General features: G+C 39.7%; 1 protein-coding gene across 1 annotated transcript in view; it reads left to right on the top strand.

Moving 5' to 3' along the window:
* Nucleotides 1-463: 463 nt before the first annotated feature.
* afap1 (actin filament associated protein 1) overlaps nt 464-21,342 on the top strand; it is a 92,484-nt gene continuing 71,605 nt past the window's right edge. Inside the window, exon 1 of the mRNA XM_084924642.1 lies at nt 464-566. Coding sequence (XP_084780768.1) covers nt 542-566 — 25 coding nt within the window. The 5' untranslated portion in view covers nt 464-541. The remainder of the gene's footprint in view (nt 567-21,342) is intronic.

Here is a 21,342-nt window from a genome sequence, read left to right on the forward strand (position 1 = left end):
GAAATGGACCTGAGAGGTGATGATGAATAAAAAAAACTGTCAGAAACACAAGCTTTTTAAAATACATGGTATTGTTTTGCTAAAGGTTGAATAATTTTCCTAAACGTATTTTTTGTTTTGAGATTAAGTCTCACAGAGTTAAATACTTTCTAGTTATTTATCTATGTTTTAAGATTAAACATTAACTGAGCCCTATAATTTCATAGTTTGTGTGGGCAAAGAGCAGCAGATTTTTTTAGGGTTTTTTTTTTTTTTTTTAGGTGTGCTTTGGTGCTCCAGTGTGTTGCGACTGTATATGCCAAACAGCTTTCACTTGCTTTCACACACTGGCTACACAACACGTTCTACAATGGGTCCTCCAGGCCCACATGGCCACGAGACCCGCCTCCCGCGATACAGCCTACGATTGGACGGCGCTCCTATCACTCACTTCCTGTCAGAACAGGGTGGAGGAGACGGAGAGGGGGTGCTTGACGGGTGCACCCGCCCTTCCTTTATTGTGACCGACTGGAGAGGAGTTATCCATGTTGTCCGTTGTAACATGGACAAGGAGAAAAACGACAAAGGTAAGCTGCTGGATTCAAACGACCTCTGGTCGTAGACTTTATTTAACAAGTTGCTCGCAGTTCGTCTGGGTGTGTTGCTGAATTCATTCAAACAATTGATGGAAGCTGTGTGCTGGGCTTTATTTACTGCCTACATTTTTAAATAACGGTTTAATGACACTAAATTCCTATTGGTTCGTTTGTGATATTTACTGTCCCCAACTCTCTGTAGTTGTACCTTTTAGTAGTCTTTTGGTGTGTGTGTGTGTGTGTGTGTGATACTGTGTAGTGACTACGCTGTCTTCAGTTGCATCTACTCTGATATTTTCATTTCATTTTCCTATTTAGACATTTTAGTGTATTTTCTTTAAAGTATTTTTTACATGTTTTGTATTATTGGTAAATATTAAAGGACATTAGAATAAAGCTACAAAGGGCCATGTGGTAACACAGACGAAGACAGGAAAAGGAGGAGGCAGGGAGAAAGAGGTGTGAATAATTGGTAGACCTTGGGTGTGTGATGCCTGTGTTTGGATACTGCAGGCTGCTCTCAGCATCAGCAGCCCTGCAGGAGGAGGAGGAGGAGGAGGAAGGAGGGGGTGAAGAGGGGACCAGCTGGGAGCATGGATCTCTGTCAGCTTTCCCAGCTGTGACTTCCAGACAAGTGGTCGTCATTGAAATGAAAAGAGCAAATAGAGGCCAGTTAACAGACAGAAATTAAGAGTTCTCAACACGAAAAAAAAAAAAACTGCACGGGAAAAAGCCCTTTAAGGCAATGTTACTGTTTTTTAATCCACTTTTGATCGATTAGAATGATATATCCAAAGAAAAAAAAGTTTATGTTTATAAATTTTTTATGGTTATATGCCATCTAGAATCCAAACATATCAGAGGTGATTTCCATATTTGTTTAAAATTTTGAACATATTTGTTTCAAGAGGGTTAAGACATTTTGCTAGTGTTGCCTCGTGTCTTAAAGAGAGGCACAGGCAACCCCCACCCGGATGCAGTTATTCAAATACAACAGAGCAATTAGACAGATGAAACATGAGATGAAGAATAATTAGGGTGGAACAATTAATAGGATTAAAAAAGTCAGCTTGCACCGGAGATGACTTCTAATAAAAATGATCCCTTTAGTCACCTTTGAAAATGTTGAAATTGTAGTGATCAGTTACTCAGCCAGTTAGAATAAACCCCAAATCAGCTGTTTTGTATATTAATGTTCATTTAATGAAGTCCTCTAAAATTTTTACTTTTTTACTATTTTTTACTTTGTTCCTCAACAAACAAATCTTTATGATGACCGATTCAAAGATATACTTCAAATGAGAAGCACTGTTTCTGTTTCTTTGTCTTTGTGTATGAAAAGGTGTAACCATTTTACACACGTTCATGTTCACATTACACATACATTTGAACAGTCACCACATGGTTTAAGTTTTAAGAATTTCACAATTTTTAACTTATTTTTTTACTTCTAATCTGGCGTGTCTTTATCATTAACCGAGGGTGAAAGAAAGTCAGAACAAATGACAGAGAGAGGAGAATATTTCCAGATATTATTACATCCAAAGAACCATGATAGACATAAAAGGCCCCAAGTAGTTGCTGTGAACAGGGGTTGTGGCCAGTAATTCCTTGCCTTTTCTGTCATTTCCATGTTAATTTCTATGTTTACAATTAAAAGCCCCCCTATTATTTTTAATACTATTAATTCCACAGCTCAAAATCCTATTTAGTAGTAATTAGTAGTTAGTAATGTTAGTAATTGAGTTATTTAGGTTTGTGAGTTATAAGTAGATCAGTGTTTACAAATAAGAGAAATCATATTAAATAACAACCAGTATAAATAGCTGATGATTATATGAGCAGCACCATATACAGGATGGGGCCATTGCCATTCTGTCTTTCCTGTCAGTTAGTTGTATAATAAGTCCTATTATATATGTTTTCTTTAAAATTCTCAGCTGTAATTGTACCAAGTTTGATGCGGGCCTGTGAATAAACACCTTTTTTCTTTAATGGTAATTTTAGATAATCAATGACAGCCTTACTATACACTGTTAATCCAATTTATATGATTCATCTGAGACACAGCAGCTTATAAGCGTGGCTGGTCAGAGGGGATTGTCAGTTGACACAGTCTACAAGCTGTGTACTTTAGACCAGCGGTCCCCAACCTTTTTTGCGCCACGGACCGGTTTATGCCCGACAATATTTTCACGGACCGGCCTTTAAGGTGTCGCGGATAAATACAACAAAATAAAACTAGTACTGGTACCGAAAAAAAGAAGATTTATTCATAACACACGTGAAAAGACCCAGGAAAACCGAGTAAACGATAAAAACGATAACAAAATAACGCTGAAAACCAATAAAAACCCTGAAAACCACATTTCACACCTGAGCCTCAACTCTCGCGGCCCGGTACCAAACGACCCACGGACCGGTACCGGTCCGAGGCCCGGGGGTTGGGGACCGCTGCTTTAGACTGCTTTTCCAGTCTGTGTATAACTGACAGTTTGGTACCCATTTGATATTCAAATAGACACATATGCTGTGGTACCTAAAATATCAGTAACCCAGTAACCTTTCAGATAGCAGGCATCATGCTGGCCTATACAGACATTTCTGACTTCTGTTTTGTTTGTGGGTTATTCATGTACAGTTATTCCCAGACTCCTTTCTTTTTTTAAACCCCTGTTTGTATCTCTATCTGTCTGATTTTTGTTATGTCCTGGATTAGTTCAAAGGACAGACCAGCTTCCCCACAGCCAGTTACTGTGTGACAACAGACAAAAGCAGGCAAACAATCTGTAAACATCCTGTAGACTTGTAGACTGAATGGAGCTTTGAGCCAACAATGTAACCCTCACATGCGGAGGAAAGGTGAGATTTGTAGCACACACTTTGTAGTTTCACTGGAGAGCTTCTGTCTAGGTTAACAGTTTCACAGTGTACATCAGTGTTGATAACTAGATTATTTTCCTCTACAGTTTTAGAATTCCTACAACAAATGTTATTAATGACTGGAAAAAGCTATTGTATAATGGCAGAAAGAACCTTAGTGAACTGGTAACTTGTCAAAGTTTGCCTTAAGTCAGTGAGGTGTTTACAGTTAATGATTTATATTTGTTTTGTTGCTTCAGTTGAACATGTTCTAGGGCTTAAAATATAGTCATTAAAGAATAGGAGTAAGGCTTCAGTCTTAGAAACCAGTCAGCAACTACCAGTCGCTAGGAAAAAAATGTCTTCTCTGTTGTTGGTAGTCGCTAAGTGAAACTGGTCACAACCCTTACTCACGCAAGTTGTGAGTGAGGGTTGAGGCAACTGAGAAGGAATCTCTAATTGCTCACCTTTATGTGAGCAATTTCACATTGCAACTGTCAGCAGTCACTCACCAACCAGCTGGGGGCAGCAGCTGGTCTCTAAGCCTGTGAATGAATCTTCACCCAGTTTGGTTCAGGCACAAGGTCACGATTTACTTACTGGTTGGGTTAGGCATTAAACCCTACATCGTTAGAGTTTAAAGACCAAATCATTCTTCATTTACTTACATAGTTATAAATGCAGCTGCCTGTAAGCTGCAAGGATTGATAAACATTGTTCAGTTTTCCTCTTTTGTCCATTGTCCAGACTGCTGAGGCTATAGCTTAACAGAAACCTGACTCTGGTGTGAAAGGCATGACGACAACAACAGAAAACAAATGAAAGAAATAGTAGTCACCAGTATTGACGGTGTATGTGTGAATGAGTGAACAATATTCTGCCAGACTGGTGAACAAAAAAAAAGAGTTCCAGTGGGACAGAGGAAGAGCAAATATTGATCATTCAGAAACACAGGGCCCAGGTGTCTCCATTTACCCTGATGCTATGTTCCCCCAACTACTGGAACAGCCTGAAGAAACACACATAAACAGGACAGAGCAAGAGGGAGTAGTGTAAGGACTCTTGACTGATGACTAATTAAGTATTACCTTAATCCAATGTAGTGTTTTTGTTGGTTTTTAAAATTCCTTTACATGCAAGTTCAAAGAACCCATTAGTCCTTCGCTGGATGAGGTACAAATACTGCCACCTCTTCAACGTCCTAATGCAGATTTTGTCATTCTGCTGTTATCTCTCAGCAGCCCCTATCTGAATCATTCAGAGGCTTAATTATAGCTTGAACTATTCCTTTGCTCACTTCTAAGAATGCATTCTTCACAAGATGTAACTTAAAAAGTCCAGTCTAGCAAAATTCCAATGAGGAAAAGTTCAGTATAATATACATCATCTTTGGCATATCTTTTCAAACACTATAGTTCATATATTTATTCCTATTTACACTCACTGGTTTTGAGTCTTAATTACCTCAGCTCTGTTAATGCTGTTGGTTCTGCTCGTGACATCATCACTATTGGACATCTGGGTCTGTTTGGGTTTGTGTGTTGAGGTGTAACAATGCAAGATATAATTCAAGCATGCACGATACATATTTATCTTGTTACAGGACTCAAACCACTGCTTTATTTATTTATTTTGGGTTTCCTTGATCAGCTAAAAGTCATTTTCTAACTAATCGGTGTGCCCTCCTTGTTTAACTTTGAACAGCTGTGTTTCTTTTGACCTCTCTTCTTCTTCTTCATCCTCAGCACAATTTCCTTTGTCCTCTCTTTTGTCCATTTCCTCCTTTTGTCGGTTCTCTCTCTCTTAAACCCCCCAACCCCCACCTTTGGTATGTGTACCGTACTGTGCTTAGCTTTAGGCCAACATTTCCAGTCTGCTCCCTATCTCCAGTGTCTCTCTCAGTTTGTATAAATCTCTGTCTTCAATCCTGCCTGCAGGTGGGGACTCTACAATCATAGTTAAAAGTCATGAGGAAAAAAAGAAAAGATGAAATATTTGCTCTGCAGTGTGTGTCTGTGTGTGTAGTGAATTACAACCTGCTAATGGCCTCAACAAACAAAGAGTCAATTATAGTCAATGACTGGATCTTGAATCTGAATCTGAAAAAGTTGCTAACAAGCTCTTAGAGCAGAACAATACGTCTAAATAATTGTTTCCAACCCGAGGAGGCATCCACAGAGCACAGCTGCCTTCCTGCCTCACTCTCTCCTGATGTCTGCTTCTTCTAGCCTGTCAGCGCTTGTAAGAAGACTGAAAAGAAATGAAAGAAATGCATGATTGTAATGCCTGTGCTGCGCAGATAGACTGCCTAATTTCAAGGCGGGACACGGCCGGGATCTGCAGCTCACAAGTAATGTGTTTGGATAATTCAGTGTCTGTCAATATGAGCCCAGAAAGCCATCATTCCTTTTCATTGCTTTGGTGGTGGTTGCTGGTGGAGGTTTGTAGCAAAACTGAAACATCTATTTATTTGACAACCAGATGTTTTCCAGATATTCAATTTCAATTCTATTTGTGGAGGAAGAGTGGTGTATGTTCACAGCGTTGTACAGTATTTGTTCCTTCCTGAGAGCCTATATTCTTCACCTTATCCCTGCATGAATGATTCAAGCAATCCATCTGCAATCACACTTAAACAGGCACATACACAAATGCTTACATCAACATTTGTTCCAAATGCACTCATTTACATGACCACACACATAAACTGAAATCCTATATTTTCCACCAACTCTTTAAGTAGTGATAAAGAAATATAGAAAATAAAAATGACATTGATGAAATAGCAGCAAAGTGTGTGGCACCTGAGATGATCATCTTCTAGGTGAGCGATTGAAGCAACTATGAGTGAGATTGCAGATCTATGACCTGGTAGTAAATACCAGAGCCATTTACCAAGTGGCTCTGGTGAATCTGAGCCCTAGAATATCAGGTTAATTAGGGATGGGCCATGAATGTGAGGCTGATAAAGTGCTTAGAGTGTATACACTAAAGCACTATTAGGAATATATGGTGAAGTCTGATGTATAGTGTTTTGTCAGTTCAGTTCAATTCAATTTTTATTCTTACAGCACCAAATCACAGCAACAGTCACGTCAAGGCGCTTTATATTGTAAGGTAGAAGCCACAATTATACATACAGAGAAAAACCCAACAATCATATGACCCCTTATGAGCAAGCACTTTGGCGACAGTGGGAAGGAAAAACGTCTGGCAGAACCAGGCTCAGGGAGGGGCCGCTATCTGCTGCGACCTGTTGGGGAGAGAGAAGGAAGACAGGATAAAAGACATGCTGTGGAAGAGAGACAGAGATTAATAACAAGTATGATTCAGTGCAGAGAGGTCTATTGACACATAGTGAGTGAAGAAGAAATACTCAATGCATCACGGGAATCCCCCAGTAGCCTATACCTATTGCAGCATAACTAAGGGAGGATTCAGGGTCACCTGGTCCAGCCCTAACTATATGCTTTAGCAAAAAGGAAAGTTTTAAGCCTAATCTTAAAAGTAGAGATAGTGTCTGTCTGCTGAAAACTCTGCCTCCCATCCTTCTTTTAAATACTCTAGGAACAACAAGTAGGCCTGCAGTGTGAGAGCGAAGTGCCCTAATAGGGTGATATGGTACTACAAGGTCATTAAGGTAAGATGGTCCCTGATTATTTAAGACCTTGTATGTGAGGAGCAGGATTCTGAATTCTGGATTTAACAGGGAGCCACTGAAGGGAAGCCAATATAGGAGAAATCTGCTCTGTCAGTAGTCTTGTTACAGCATTTTGGATTAACTGAAGTCTTTTAAGGGAGTTTTTAGGACATCCTGATAATAATGAATTACAGTAGTCCACCCTAGCAGTAATAAATGCACAAACTAGTTTTTCAGCTTTACTCTGAGACAGGATATTTCTAATTTTGGAGATAGAAAAGTGCTATATAATGGCCAGTTCATTGCATATTTGTTTTGGTGTTATTCATATCCGTATTAAATTATAAAGTTCAGTGTGAAGTTTTCTGTGTTTGGTCAATAACTCTAACAAAATGTGATGTAAGTGCAACAGCTGGTTGAACCAACATGAATAAATGCTACAATCATCATTTTTGATTTAACTAATTTACTAGAACAGTAAGTCCATTAATAAAGTAGCTTTTATAAATTTTATTTTAAATCGCCTGTCTTTTAAAGATTTCAGTATATTTATGAATTAATTGATTATTTTAAAGATGTTGTTCCCTTTAGGGGTCACCACAGTGGATCATCTGTCACCCTGTGCTTTGCATCTTCCTTTGTAACACCAAATCTTCCTTTACTACAACCATGAATCCTCTCTGTGGTCTTCCTCTTTTCCTCCTGTCTGGGAGCTCTATATTTAGCATCCTTTGTCCTGTATATAGGCAGTATAGCCACTATCCCTCCTCTAAATCACCCCAGTCTCGCCTTTTAACTTTGTCTGTAAACTGCTCAACCTGAGTTGTCTCTCTGATGTTGTTTCTCATGTCATGTTCATTTTGTTTACTACCAGTGGAAATTGAAGAAGTCACTTGGAGTGACAAAATGTTTCTACCACTGAAAACACTACGTTTGAATTTTTTTTTCTGAGTTTTTCTGATTTTCTTACCTGGATGATTGAGAATGCAGCTTTCTTTACAAACTCAGTGATGCTGAAAAAACTGTTCATGTATTTATTACATCTAGATTAAACTAGTGCAATTCAGTATTTGATAAAGCATATAGTTAAGGTTGGATCGGGTGACTGTGAACCCTCCCTTCGTAATGCTGCAATAAGTTGAGGCTGCTTCTCATGATATACTGAGCATTTCGTCTTCACTCACATTTTTTTAACTCTATGTGTTTGTACAACACTTTGCATTTAATCATTGGATATGATTACTGTCTAGCTTCTATCATGTCCAATCAGTCGCAGCAGATGGCTGCCCTTCCCAGAGCCTGGTTCTGCCAGCAGTTTGTTCCTGTTAAAAGGGAGTTTTTCCTTCCCAGTGTCTCCAAGTGCTTGCTCATAGTTGGTTGTCTGATCGTTGGACTACTTTCTCTATTATTGTAGGGTCTCTAGCCTACAATATAAAGAGCCTTGATGTAGATGTCAGTGCTTTTACTACAGCTCTGCACATCACCCCTGTTCTTGTACCAGTACGCTTCTCCCTCATTTCTTATAAATCCTCTCACTCTCCAAGTTTGTATTAAACAGTCTGAATAAGAAGTCCTCTGCACTCTCTCCAGGACAACTCCATACATCCACAGGTATCTGGTCTAACTGCTTTAACACTCTTCATCCTCTTCATAGCTGCCCTCACTTCATTCTTACTAATCCTCTGAGAAGTGAATATAGTAAAAGCATTTATATCTATACATGAACTATGTTTATGATTTATAAAAAATGTAGATGTTCTTGCGCAAGATTTTTAATCCCGAAGAATCTTTCAAATGCCGTATGAAGATAAATAGTAGCTTCAGGTGATAAAGACTGTCTAAGTCAACATTTGCTCAAGTGTAATAGAGTTGCATGTATGTGTAATAAGTCAGCATGTCAGTGAACCAGGTTAGGGGGAGTTCTTCTCCATTAATATGTCAGATGCTATCCAGATTGTGCTGCAGGGTACGTACAAGAAAAGCATTAGTGAGAAATACTGGAAAGGGGAGGGTTTCATCCTATGTGCGAGTATGTGTTTGTGTAAAAGCAGAATATGTGAAGGGTTTTAACAGATGAAAAACTGCTGGTGTGAGTCACAGTCTTAGGGGGTATGAGCTGAGTGTTGATGTGTCTATGACTGTGTAGTCTTCCCACAGTTCAGCAAGGTTGGCACACAGGAGTGCCTTTGTCTTAATCTTCCTCTGTCTTTCTCATCCACTCTATAAAATCTGCCCATCAGAAGTCCTCACAGACTACCAAGATTTCCATTCAGTCTCTTTGCCTGTGACCTCTTTTCATGTTTACTTCTACTCTTTCTAGTCCACTTAAGTCTTACGTTGTGAATTTTTTTAGGTGCTGTGTATAGTATTTTAGAGATAATGCATATGAAACACAATAAAAAAAGAGTCCATCCAAAACAGACTAATATTTAAACAAGCTTGATAAATCTCTACAGTATCATGGTAATTTTGGGCTCTTGATGATTTCTTTGAACTTTGAACCATTGTGGAATAGTTGTACAGCATATACTAATGACTTTAATGCATGCATAAATGTAAAGACTTTTAAAAACAAGAATTAGGCAAACAAGTTAAAATAAATTTTATGAAATAGAAATAGACATAAATCCCAACTAATATTTGGTTAAATGTCCTTGTACTCTACAGTTCCAATTATGAGAAACCGTTGCCGTTGGCAACCATCACTTGCTAGTCAGGAAAGGTTTCTTAATCAAGTACTAGATCACGCTTTCCTTTGGGATCAAATACTTAATTCGCTCTATGGCAGGCAAATCAATTTATAACTTTTATTTAATGTGTGTGTTATTTTTTAAATTGGTTGATAGTCTATTTCCATTTGATATTCAATTTCTCTACATTATATGGAAGAGGGCCACCAGAAAAAAAAAGTGGGCATGTCTTTTTTTCTTCTCTTCCAGAATTCTAAAAAAACTCAGAGTTCTGACTGTTTCTTCAGAATTTTGACTTTTTTCTCAGAATTCTGACTTTTGCATTGCACTTCTCACAAGAGGAAGAGGAAGTCTGCGGCTAATAATGCAGGCAAATGTGAGGCAGAGAGAAAAACAAAGTTAGCACAAGAAATACATGTTGCAAAAGGAACACAAAACCGGGACCATGACACGCTGAGTTGTCATCGTTACTGGTGATGACCATACCCGTAATCTTAACCATATGCTATTAGAATATCCTTGTTTTACATTGTTCTCCCAAGTCTTTTTAGTGAAGGGACAAGGCCTAGAGTTGTGGCTAATACTGATGATGGCTTTAGACCTCAGAGGGTTAATGAATCTTCTTGTACACAAACCTTCCCTTACTAGAAAATCCAGGAAGGACATGTAAAGGGCATCTAGCACATGACTAAAACTTTCTGTTTTGAACTGTTTTTCAACCAAAATGAGATGTTTTAAAAATGCAGTTCCAATTGCTGTACAAAGAATAAATGGGTAGGATCAGCTTTGTTATTAGAGTCTGATCACAGATAAAGGCTGTTTATTAAAAGCCTGCAGGGGGAAGACTATGGAAAAAAGTAACTCTAGTCCCCCACAGAGAATGTAGACTAAGCCTCTACTCAGACTGAGAGTCAAAGAGACAGAGAGTATGGATGCACACACAAATCTTAGCTCATACCTATCTCCTTTGCATTCCTTTAGACCACATGCAGATGGAACAAGACATGTCTTTCCTAAGGCTGGAGTGTACTGACTGGATGGAATGTGATCCAGCAGATTCATGTCTTCCAGTTCACTTCTACATGGGGATGAAATGCAGGAGATTCTCATGAGAACACAGACTATATTTAAAAAGAATAGACATAGAGCGTGCCTTGATTTTGCTGTGGGGACGTGTGTGTGTGTGTGTGTGTGTGTGTGTTACGCCCCTCTGCAGCCCCAAATCTCATTGCAGTGGCATTTTTTTAACTGTTATTTATTTTTTTTTAAATATAAGTGACCCTGGGGCTAGAGAAGAAGGCCACAGATTGTGCCTCGTCTAGCTCCTCAGTCTGACACACAAAGTTTCAGGATGTATAAAACTGATAATTTAAACAGAAGCTCTTTATTTACTCACGATCGCCCTTTCAGGATTCTTCCGCTATTTTAATTAACCCGAGAAAGGCAGCAATCAGTTTCCTAAATGTTTCTGGACAAAAAAAGATACCAGCAGGTGGTTAACTTAGTTTAACATGAGCCTCACCAGGAATCTTGATTTTTTTTGGGCCCTGTCATGTCCTATAAAGCAGAGGTCCTTATGCTTTTTCAGCTCAGGACCAAACAGGTTTTTCATTTATCTTCCAAAATATGAGACTCAAATGCAAAGAGCCTCCAAGATAACTTTAAAAAAACAAACAGTGGGGAGCTTTTTTTGTCCAGGTCTGGGACACACTGAGGTTACAGACAGTAATGAATTACTTAATTCCTTATAAAATACACAAGATTCATTTCAGTTCATATCAATAATATAAAATGGTATCAAACACACACATAATGCAACATTTTCAAAGACATTCGGTTATTTCTTCTTCTTTTTTCCTGGAGTCTGTTGCTTCTGTAGCTTCTCTGGAAACTCTGATGCGTTCCTTGAACAGTAGATGCTGATCAGTACTGTTAGTGTTGTATTCCTCCTTTTGCAGAGGTCGATTCCCACTTCCAATTCAGGTGAATTTGTCATTTAATAAATGATTTTTCACAGACAGCCTTCTTAAATTCAAAACTGAATACTGCAGAACTTTTTTTAAATACCTTTTGAATGACTTAAGTCCCAATCCAGTTTTACTCTGTTGCAATCACCACAAGGTTGACAGGAATACACAGACACACAGGGTTATCATTTTTACATTCAGACGTTGTTACTGTGCTCCTCATTTCAATTACTGATTCAGAAAGAAAACAACATGCTAATAAGAAAGTGAGAAATCGTATTAAAAGTGCAAGAAACAAAACAAAACAAAACCAATAAAACACTGCCACTGCAAAGTGATTAGGGGCTGCAGAAGGTGTGTGTGTGTGTGTGTGTGTGTGTGTGTGTGTGTAGTGGGACTAACAGTAGGCAGGAAGATGACGTAGGAAAAGGGAAAATTTCAGTCAAAGAAGTGTTACAATTGCTGTAGGTCGAAATATCACTTCCTACTGTGATGACTCACTAATTACATTTCACCAGTTGTTTAAATAAATGAGTCAGCCCTCTCTCTATCAGTGGTTTCATTGTTTTTGTTTGATGTAGTAGGCATCACTAAAAACACTAAATAGTAGTACAGTGCTTTTATTGGCAAATAAGGTATGAATTTGAAACAGATGTAGAGTAAAGCGTATAATAGCTGTAGTAGGTATTTCATTTGATAAATATTCAATAAAATTAGAAATAGAATTTATGCAAAAAATTATTTTTAATTGCAACATTAGTGTGATCTGGCGTTGGTGTGGTCTGCTCTGCCTCCTGAAAGATATCTTTTTGTTCATGCCACTGCCTCCAAACCATACATCATTGCAGCAGATCTCACTACCATCTTGTAAACCTTCCCTTTCATTCTTCTGCTATCCTTCTGTCTTAAATCACCCCCAACAACGATCTCTACCTACTCCACCCTGCATATTTAGTCTTCTTTGCTTCTTTTATACACCATCCAATATGGATGGCTACGCACAGGTATTTGAAACTCACCTATCTGCTTATTTCCACTGCTCTTTAGATTGCATTAGTTATTGTTAAAATACGCTAGCTGTGACTGTGTTTATGACTTAGTGCATTGTTAGGATTTTCCCTTCCCACTGACGCATTATTGCAATTGTGCTGTCACTTGGGCTTTGTTTTTTGATCTTACTAACATTTTGCACATATAAAACGTATCTGCCCAGCCGATAATCTATATTGCACATAAAACATGTTGTAAATGCTGTAGAGTTAGGGTCATCCTGCATCTAATGGTAAGATGCAATTAACGTGATAAAACAGTATTAAACATGTAGTAGGTTTTTTTATTTTTTTAAAGAAGGATCATGGTTTGTATTTTTGTGGACACCAATTTCTTTTTTTAAACTTGCTGAATTGTTTCATTTTTTTAACGATTTACGAATACATTGTGGTTTGGGCTAAATGGTACTTGTTTAAACAATAACTTTGCACACTGAAAAATGACAAGCTGGAAGTGGCAGACACCTCTCACTAATGTCCTAGCAAGAATTCACCAGGCTGTACCAACTTCTTTTTTGCGTAAATGCACAATTGTAATGGTATGCCTACTACTAACTGTAACACTACTGAGTCTGTTAACTTTAGTGGCAAAGTAAACTGGTTACTAGACTGCTGTAGAGAATTGCACTGCAAGGTCAGAATACATATTTGCAGTGGGAGAGGAAGTCCTGAAATAACAAAAATTACCAAGAAATGATGATGACTATGTCTGCTGTCCTTATCATCTTGAACAAATAATGATGTATATCATTAAATACACCATTAAATACACCTCCTTTCCATTCATTTGTTCATTTAATTCAATTCAGTTTTATTTCTGTAGCACCAAATTGCAACAACACTCATCTCAAAGTATGCATTGTGAAGATCTATGTATGTAACATGAACAGCGGTGAACCATGTAGTTTTCACTGCATATAGAGTGTCTGAAAAAGTAGCAGGTTCAGATGAAAGAGCAGTCCATCCCAGTGGGCCATATGTGTAAATGAGAAAAGTGTGTGTGATTGTCCAAGGTCTGATCCTGACCTGGTCTCTTTACCATCTCAGAGAGAGACCCCCAGATGTGTTGGGTGCCACTATGAGCCCAACAGCCCATTAGAAACAGATGTGACGAGGGAATGACGCACACACAATCAAACAAGTGTTTCTACTGTGTCATTCAATACTCCCTCAAAAATGATTTTTTTAGAGCTTATCAATTCTCAAGGCCATTATTTGTAAGTACATAGTTCTTTTTTTTCTCCTTCTTTCTTTCAACACTTTGTATGTGTGTCTTTTTGGCAAATTTAGTAGATGTTAATTGGCAGGACCTGGCATTTCTTTCCATTGTGTGTGTGTGTGTGTGTGCATATGTTTCTGTCTTTCGACTACTATTGGTATATGTGTGTCTTTAGCTGGCAGGCCTGTTGAAGTCATTACTTATACGAGGCCCGCGTGCTAACTGCGAGGCTGAAAGTCAATTTCACGCAAAGTTTCCATTCTGTTATTATTGTAACCCACTGCATTCCTCCTCTCTCTTCATGCAAATGTCAGCTATTTTGGGGCTCCCTTCACCATATTTACCCTGAAAATCAGTGTATCACCCCCTAACAAAATAAATAAAAAAATAAGAGGTAGAAAAAAGAGAAAGCAGGAAAAAATCATTGGATACACCTGGGAAGGGCAGCTGTGGTATTCTCATCTTGTTTTTTATAGTGTGTGCTTAGTATTTCTGAAAATACACTGCTCAAAAGAATGCATCCGATCTCAAATCAAGATATAGATAGAAAAACAGCTAATGTACCACCGAAAACGTGATCACCAGCGTCTACTCCCCGGACTTTCAATTTGTGACTGTTGCAGGCTCATATTTCTGCTGTGGGAGTTTAGTGTCATACTGCTAACTGCTGTTTACATACTACCTGATGCTAGCATAGTGCAGATATTGGGCACATGTATGAGAGAGCACGTAACTGGAGGCTGCTTACATTATAGCTGTGGACTTACTCATTCAAGGACAGGGCTCTCTAAATTTCACCAGTGTTCAACCAGGGGAGCAATACAGGGTTAGGGTTAGAGCACAAAAGCACTAACTCTCCTTGGTCAGTCTGACCATACGTCCCTGCGTCTAGCATACACCCCACTCAGGAAAAGGGCTCCCACTAATTAAGATTACAAAAACATGGCCTGAAGCTAACTCTCACCAGCTGCAGGAATGTTTCCAAAAAACAAATTGTATAATTTTTAACCACTAGAAGACTACACAGCTGCAGATTTGGGCTACACCAAATTCTCCGTGGAGCCAATGTGAAGAGAGGCATATTTGAGGATATGCCAGCTTACAGCCTGAGGACAGAGGACCACCTAAGCAGCAAAAACAACACACAGGTATGGTGAAGGATCCACCACATCACTGGCTACAAGTTTGGCAACCTTTCAGCTACTGAGGGCAACGCCTTGCTGGCAAAAGAGTTAAAGCTGTTCTTTGCCCACTTTGAGGCTGTCTCAGCAGCACTCCATCACCCACACCAGTCTGAAGCTCCAACACATTTATGATGAAGGAATGTGCAGTAACCCGAATACTGAGCACAGAGAACACAAGGAAAGCTGCTGGACTTGATAGTGAGGCTGGATGGGTGCTGAAAGACTGTGCAGACCATCTGGCTAGGGAATTGACCATGGTTGTCAACCATTCACTCACTCTTGTCACAGTCTACCATTCCACTCTTCTTAAAGTCCTCTGTCATTATCTCCCTGCCACAAAAGTCCACTGTAAACAGATTAAATGATGACCATCCAAGTGGCACTCACATCCTTTGTCATGAAGTGCTTTGAGTAAAGTCACATCATAGCCAGCAAGTTCTTGGGCGATCCTTGGACAAACATCAGTTTGTCTGTAGCACCAGCAAATCTAAAGAGGATGCTATTGCCTCTCTCCATTCTGCTCTGGTCCACCTGGAGCACCAAGAGGTGTATACAAGGCTGCTCTTTGTGGATTGTAGCTCAGTCTTTAACACGACCCTTCCACCATAGACTGGTGTCCATGATCAGACCCTCTATGCTGTCCTTTGAGCCCGCCATTCCTAGCCACTGGTTGGATTTCTTGATTTCTTCTTCCTTATGTATTCGCAGATGCTCAGTGCTTGAATCTTGAATTATGGACACTCACTAATCCTTAAGTAGGCTCTCTTTCCTTTGTTTATAGCGCCTCAGGGTAGGGCTGTTCGATATAACGATATATATTGGATGACGATATAAAAACGTCTATCATTTCATTTTACGCTATCGTTTGTTTCGTGGTGTTGCAAAATAAGCTGTTTACGGCAATATTTTTTTCACCGTTTTGATGGTCACTGTAGTGGCTATATTAATTTGTTAAAGTTCTCTCTCTCTTTAATATAACCAAACTCTGGACGGACAAGAGCCTGTGTTTATGCGTTGTCGTTAGCAACAACGACAGTAATACGGAGCAGGGCTCGCAAAATCTCAAAATCCCTGGTAGCCCTTCGGGCAGGGACTCTTCAGTTTTTGGTAGCCCAAAATAAATTTAAGTAGCCCGAATAAAAAAGAGAGCAATTTTTTGATTGATGTTTTGTTTCCTGTTTTGTTTCCGTTACAGTATTATACATTAAAGTATAATATTGTAACGGAAACAAAACATTAATCAAAAAATTGTTGAAACACAAATTACAACATTGTATAAAAATTACAATCATCAACTCAAATACTTGGTTCTAATTGAACAGAAATTTCTATGAACTTGTAAGAACTGTGTAGGACATGAATCAGTCTGTGTCAGATCCTGAATTTGAAATTTCCACTGAAGTCACAGGTAAGAGGCAAGTGGAACCAAGATCGAGGCCATTTGCTTTTTGAAGTTTGCAAAGACTGCTAAATTTTGCAAGTGGTAGTTCACTCTTTGCAACATAGTACGCTGTTCTAAACAGATTTTTCAGGTTTATCTTTAGTATGTTATTTGCAATTGGTGTTTGTTCTGGGAAAGATATTGCAGACTGAGCAATAATGCATTTCTTGCATTTCTCATGGATTCTAATGGGGACCTTTCTTAAAATTACTGGTCCCAGTAACAAAGGTGCTTGTCGACTCAGAAATCGAAGGAAAACCAACAACACACCCGGCAGAACATTATGTTATTTACACGGGTGCACATAAGTGGTCCGCAGGTGCGCATTCGCTGTCAAAATAAAAGACGCGCACCAGATAAGTTGCTGCAACGCGCGTTTGCGTCCATATAAAAGGCACTGTTTTTGTCCGCTAGAGTGGGATTTTCACCGCACATTCTGCACCACATCTCTGTGCGTTCATCATTTGTTTGAAGCCAGCTCACCTCCTGCAACCACTTTTCCGAGAATACGTGCTTCTTTTGTGGTTCGGACTCCTTCTGACATTTCTTTGGAGGTGGAGGAACACCAAAGTAATTGCTTAAAGGAGCGTCTTCGACATCTTTAAGAGTTCTAAACAAATGTCTGTCCTCCTCCAGAAAATGTAGGCAAACACGCGTTGCAACTTCTTATCTTTTTTATTTTGACAGCGAATGCGCACCTGCGGACCACTTATGTGCAGCCCTGGTTATTTAGCTCGTCATATTGCAGCCACAGAAATTCTTTTGTCCATGAAACCATAAAGCTGCACTTTCTTTTTGCCTTATAGTCTGATTTGTCATAACTTTTCCGTTTTGTGGTGAGCTTTTCTTTGGCTGTCACTTCTTCACCCTGACCTGCCTTATTTGGCTCAGCAGAACTAAAATATATATCCTGCTGCTTTTACACACGCACTCACAAAACGCTCAGCGATTCTCTGCGCGATCAACCTCTCACATGTTTAAGCTTGCTGCGGGAGATTTCACTTGTCATGTTTGCATAGTAAGCTAACGATTGATAAGATGATGTCAGAGGAATTGGTGCGCAAATTATCGTCACTCACCAATCAGTGCTGTCGCTCTCTATACACAGTTCGCGCGATTGCAAAGTGAAAGCAAAAAACAAGCGCAAATTCAAACGCGATTTCAATATGTCACATATTGACAGTGGCTCACCGATGCCAATGACATAATTACCCAGCTACATTTCCAAAAGAATGCAAAAGCATATATTTTTCCTTCCTATGATAGCCTGACAGGCAGGGCAGAGATAGATTTTGGTAGCCCGACTGGAAAAAGCGCTAGCCCCGGGACGTCAGGCTAGCGATTTTGCGAGCCCTGCAGAGCCCCGCAAGTGACATGGGAGAAAAAAAAATTAAGACAAACTTTTGCGTGTCCGCTTGTTTATTTTCCACATAAACCTTTCAGAATAAAGCTCAAGATCCTGTTGAGACTTTTCAAAATAAACTGAATCACATGAAAGAGTATGCAGAGTGTTTACAGATGAAAACCAAAAAAGAGCCATCAGGTGCTAAGAAATAAAGCTTAGACTCAAACGTTAGAACAGGCTTTTCCCCGCAGCACGCCGTGTAATAAATACTCACAAAGAAAACGGCGGCTGTTACAACTTATGTCTAAAAATGTATAGTTTCATGCATCGGTTAAAACATTCGACTCCAGGTACACGACGCCCAGCTGGAAACACTTCACGCAAGTTGAGCTGCCCGAGATTCACAGAATTTACAGAAAATGTTAAATTTTTGTGATTTATATCGTTATTGGGACGATAGATGTCTTATATCGGGATATGAGATTTTGGTCATATCACACAGCCCTACCTCAGGGTGCTTTAGGTGGCGACCTCCATGCATTATGAGGAGTTTTCGCATGTCAACATCACTATCTCCCTCTGTGGCTACCTTAATATTCCAGCTAGGTATCCGGTGATTTGTAGGGTATATGTATTGATGACTTCTTATTTCTACCATTCAGCTGGCCTCTCAGTACCTGTCTTACCTTTTGGAGGTATTTGGCGGTGGCAGTGCTCTTTGTGCATCTTTATGACCGCTCCCATTGGCCTATGACAGTCCTATAGATCTCCTTTTCTGCCTTCTGCCAACTCCATCCCTTCAGTCTGGATCACTTACCCTCTCTTTGCACCTATTAGGTCACACTTATCCAGTCCTGATGTCCTCGCTGTAGATCCAGGTGAGTTGGATAAATGAGTTAATGTGTCAAGCTGTTCTCTTGACGTAAGAGGGCTACAGATGCAGTGGAGGAAGCACACTTGGAGGCAGGAATTTTAATCACCTGATATGTAATTTATTTACAAATGCTGACAACAAGGCTGCTCAGGTTGGTGGTATGGACAACAACAGACTAAAAGTATACAAAAACACACTTAAAACAGCTGAGAAGAAACTCAGAAATTAATTGAAACAAAAAACAAAGCTATGCCCATGGCAACTGGGCTATTAGCCAGCACTTGAGTGTTACAGTGCCACCTTAAACTCTCCCTCGGGACTTCAGCTAAGGCTTATGAAGCTTAAACCACTCCCCAGATTAAAGAATGCAAGGATTTATCAATGAACTCACTTAATAGATATTTTTACACAAAGCATGACAATATTTTATTTACCACTTCTGAGGCTTTTACAAATAACCACAAGTACACAAGATTGTTTACAATGTTTAAAAGAGTGATCATGACCATCATTAGATAACTGTCATAGCTGTGTTATGTTAAAGTGGTTATTGAGCCATTAAATTCATAAACAATGCTTTTAAAGCCTGTATTTGCAATGCAACAGTTTTCATTAGCAACTGAGTGAAACCAGAGTACCACTAAGCCGAGGGCAGTTAGAAATGTCATAATGCCAGTGTCTGTGAAGGTTCTCAGTCATCCAGGTCATCACAGTCTAAGGCAGTGGTTCCCAAACTTTTTTTGCTGAGCCCCCCCGTTTTACATGATAAATGTTCGCGCCCCCCTGCGTGCACACGCGCACGCACGCACAAACATCCTCCAACCACACACACCCATATTTTGCTCCATTGCCGTTTATTTCACACCTCAAACATTTAGTAAACAATTAAGCAAATACAAGTAATCTGCAATAAATTACAGGTAGTAGTAAAATAAACTACTAACTCTTTTATGCTACGTCCACACCTACACGGGGATTTTTGAAAACGCAGCTGTTTCGTCCACACGTAAATGGCATTTCGAATCACCGAAAACAGAGATTTTTTAAAAACTCCTTTTTTGCATTTACGTGTGGACGAGGAATACAGAGTTCGTCACGCAACGTCAAAGGTATGTGCCTTTTTTCACGTCACGCTGTACATCACGTTATTGTTTACATGAGATGAATTGCAGAATGGCAGATAGAGACAAAATACTGTTAATCTGACTCTGCAGTTTTTACACGCTTACATACACACGCAGTTACTGTCCTTCCATTTACAAAGGCATGGTGTAATTATTTTACATGTAGTTTTTTTCCTGTGTAATAATATTCAACATTGCTATCAATACATTTTTCAGAAAATGCCTCTCTGTGCAAAATAGGTTTAAAAACATAAACAGCTGTGGGATACTGTTTGTCCGGGATTTAGACAGGGGGAACAAATCGTGGCAGGCTCAGCCTGATATTATTTGTATCCCACTGTAACTTTACTGTATAAAGTATAGTATAGTATGTATATCTCCAATATGTCAGGAGTAGTTAGCCATTACAAGAAGTGTTTGTGAACTAAAAATCACGAATGTGGGATACTGTTTGTCCGTGATTTAAACAGCCCAGCGCTGCTCCCTACGAAGGGAAAACCAATTCTGCAGGGGAGACCTACCTTGGCACTTGTGCAGGTGAAACCAAAGGGAAGATATGCTTCACCAAATTTTCTAGTCTTTGGCTTGGAATGAAGTTGGTTTGGAAACATATTCAGCGATGCTTCATCTCCTGCTTTGCGTTTCTGTAGGCGCCCGTGCTAGCAGTGTCCAAGCGTTTTGTCCCCCCCCTTTTCATCCCGCGCCCCCCCTGCCATGGCTCTGCGCCCCCCCTAGGTGGCGGGCCCCACACTTTGGGAAGGTCTGGTCTAAGGAATTTGGAAAGACAAGCATTTGGACTTGTTAAAGTTTCTTCTTTAAGGCCATTTGACCTTAGTAAATCACATGATAGGTTGGGGTTAGGTTTCACAATGGGTTCACCCAAAACCTTGGTTGATTGTGACCCACACCCATTTTCACACCTTGGCTCGTGTGATTAGGTAGAGCAGCGGTCCCCAACCTTTTTTGCGCCACGGACCGGTTTATGCCCGACAATATTTTCACGGACCGGCCTTTAAGGTGTCGCGGATAAATACAACAAAATAAAACTAGTACCGGTACTGAAAAAAAAAAATTTATTCATAACACCTGTGAAAAGACCAAGGACAACCGAGTAAACGATAAAAACGATAACAAAATAACGCTGAAAACCGATAAAAACCCTGAAAACTATACATTTCACACCTGAGCCTCAACTCTCGCGGCCCGGTACCAAACGACTCACGGACCGGTACCGGTCTGAGGCCCGGGGGTTGGGGACCGCTGAGGTAGAGGAATTAATAGGGGGTCTACGACCTCCTTGGGGACACTCCCATAGGGCTTAAATCTAGGACTCTCCACCAATGACTCTTAGAACTGAAGAGGTTTCTTGCAT

The sequence above is a fragment of the Perissodus microlepis genome, chromosome 3 (genome assembly GCF_051167445.1).
Source record: "Perissodus microlepis isolate ML-2025 ecotype Zambia chromosome 3, ASM5116744v1, whole genome shotgun sequence".
In the NCBI taxonomy this organism is placed as follows: domain Eukaryota; kingdom Metazoa; phylum Chordata; class Actinopteri; order Cichliformes; family Cichlidae; genus Perissodus; species Perissodus microlepis.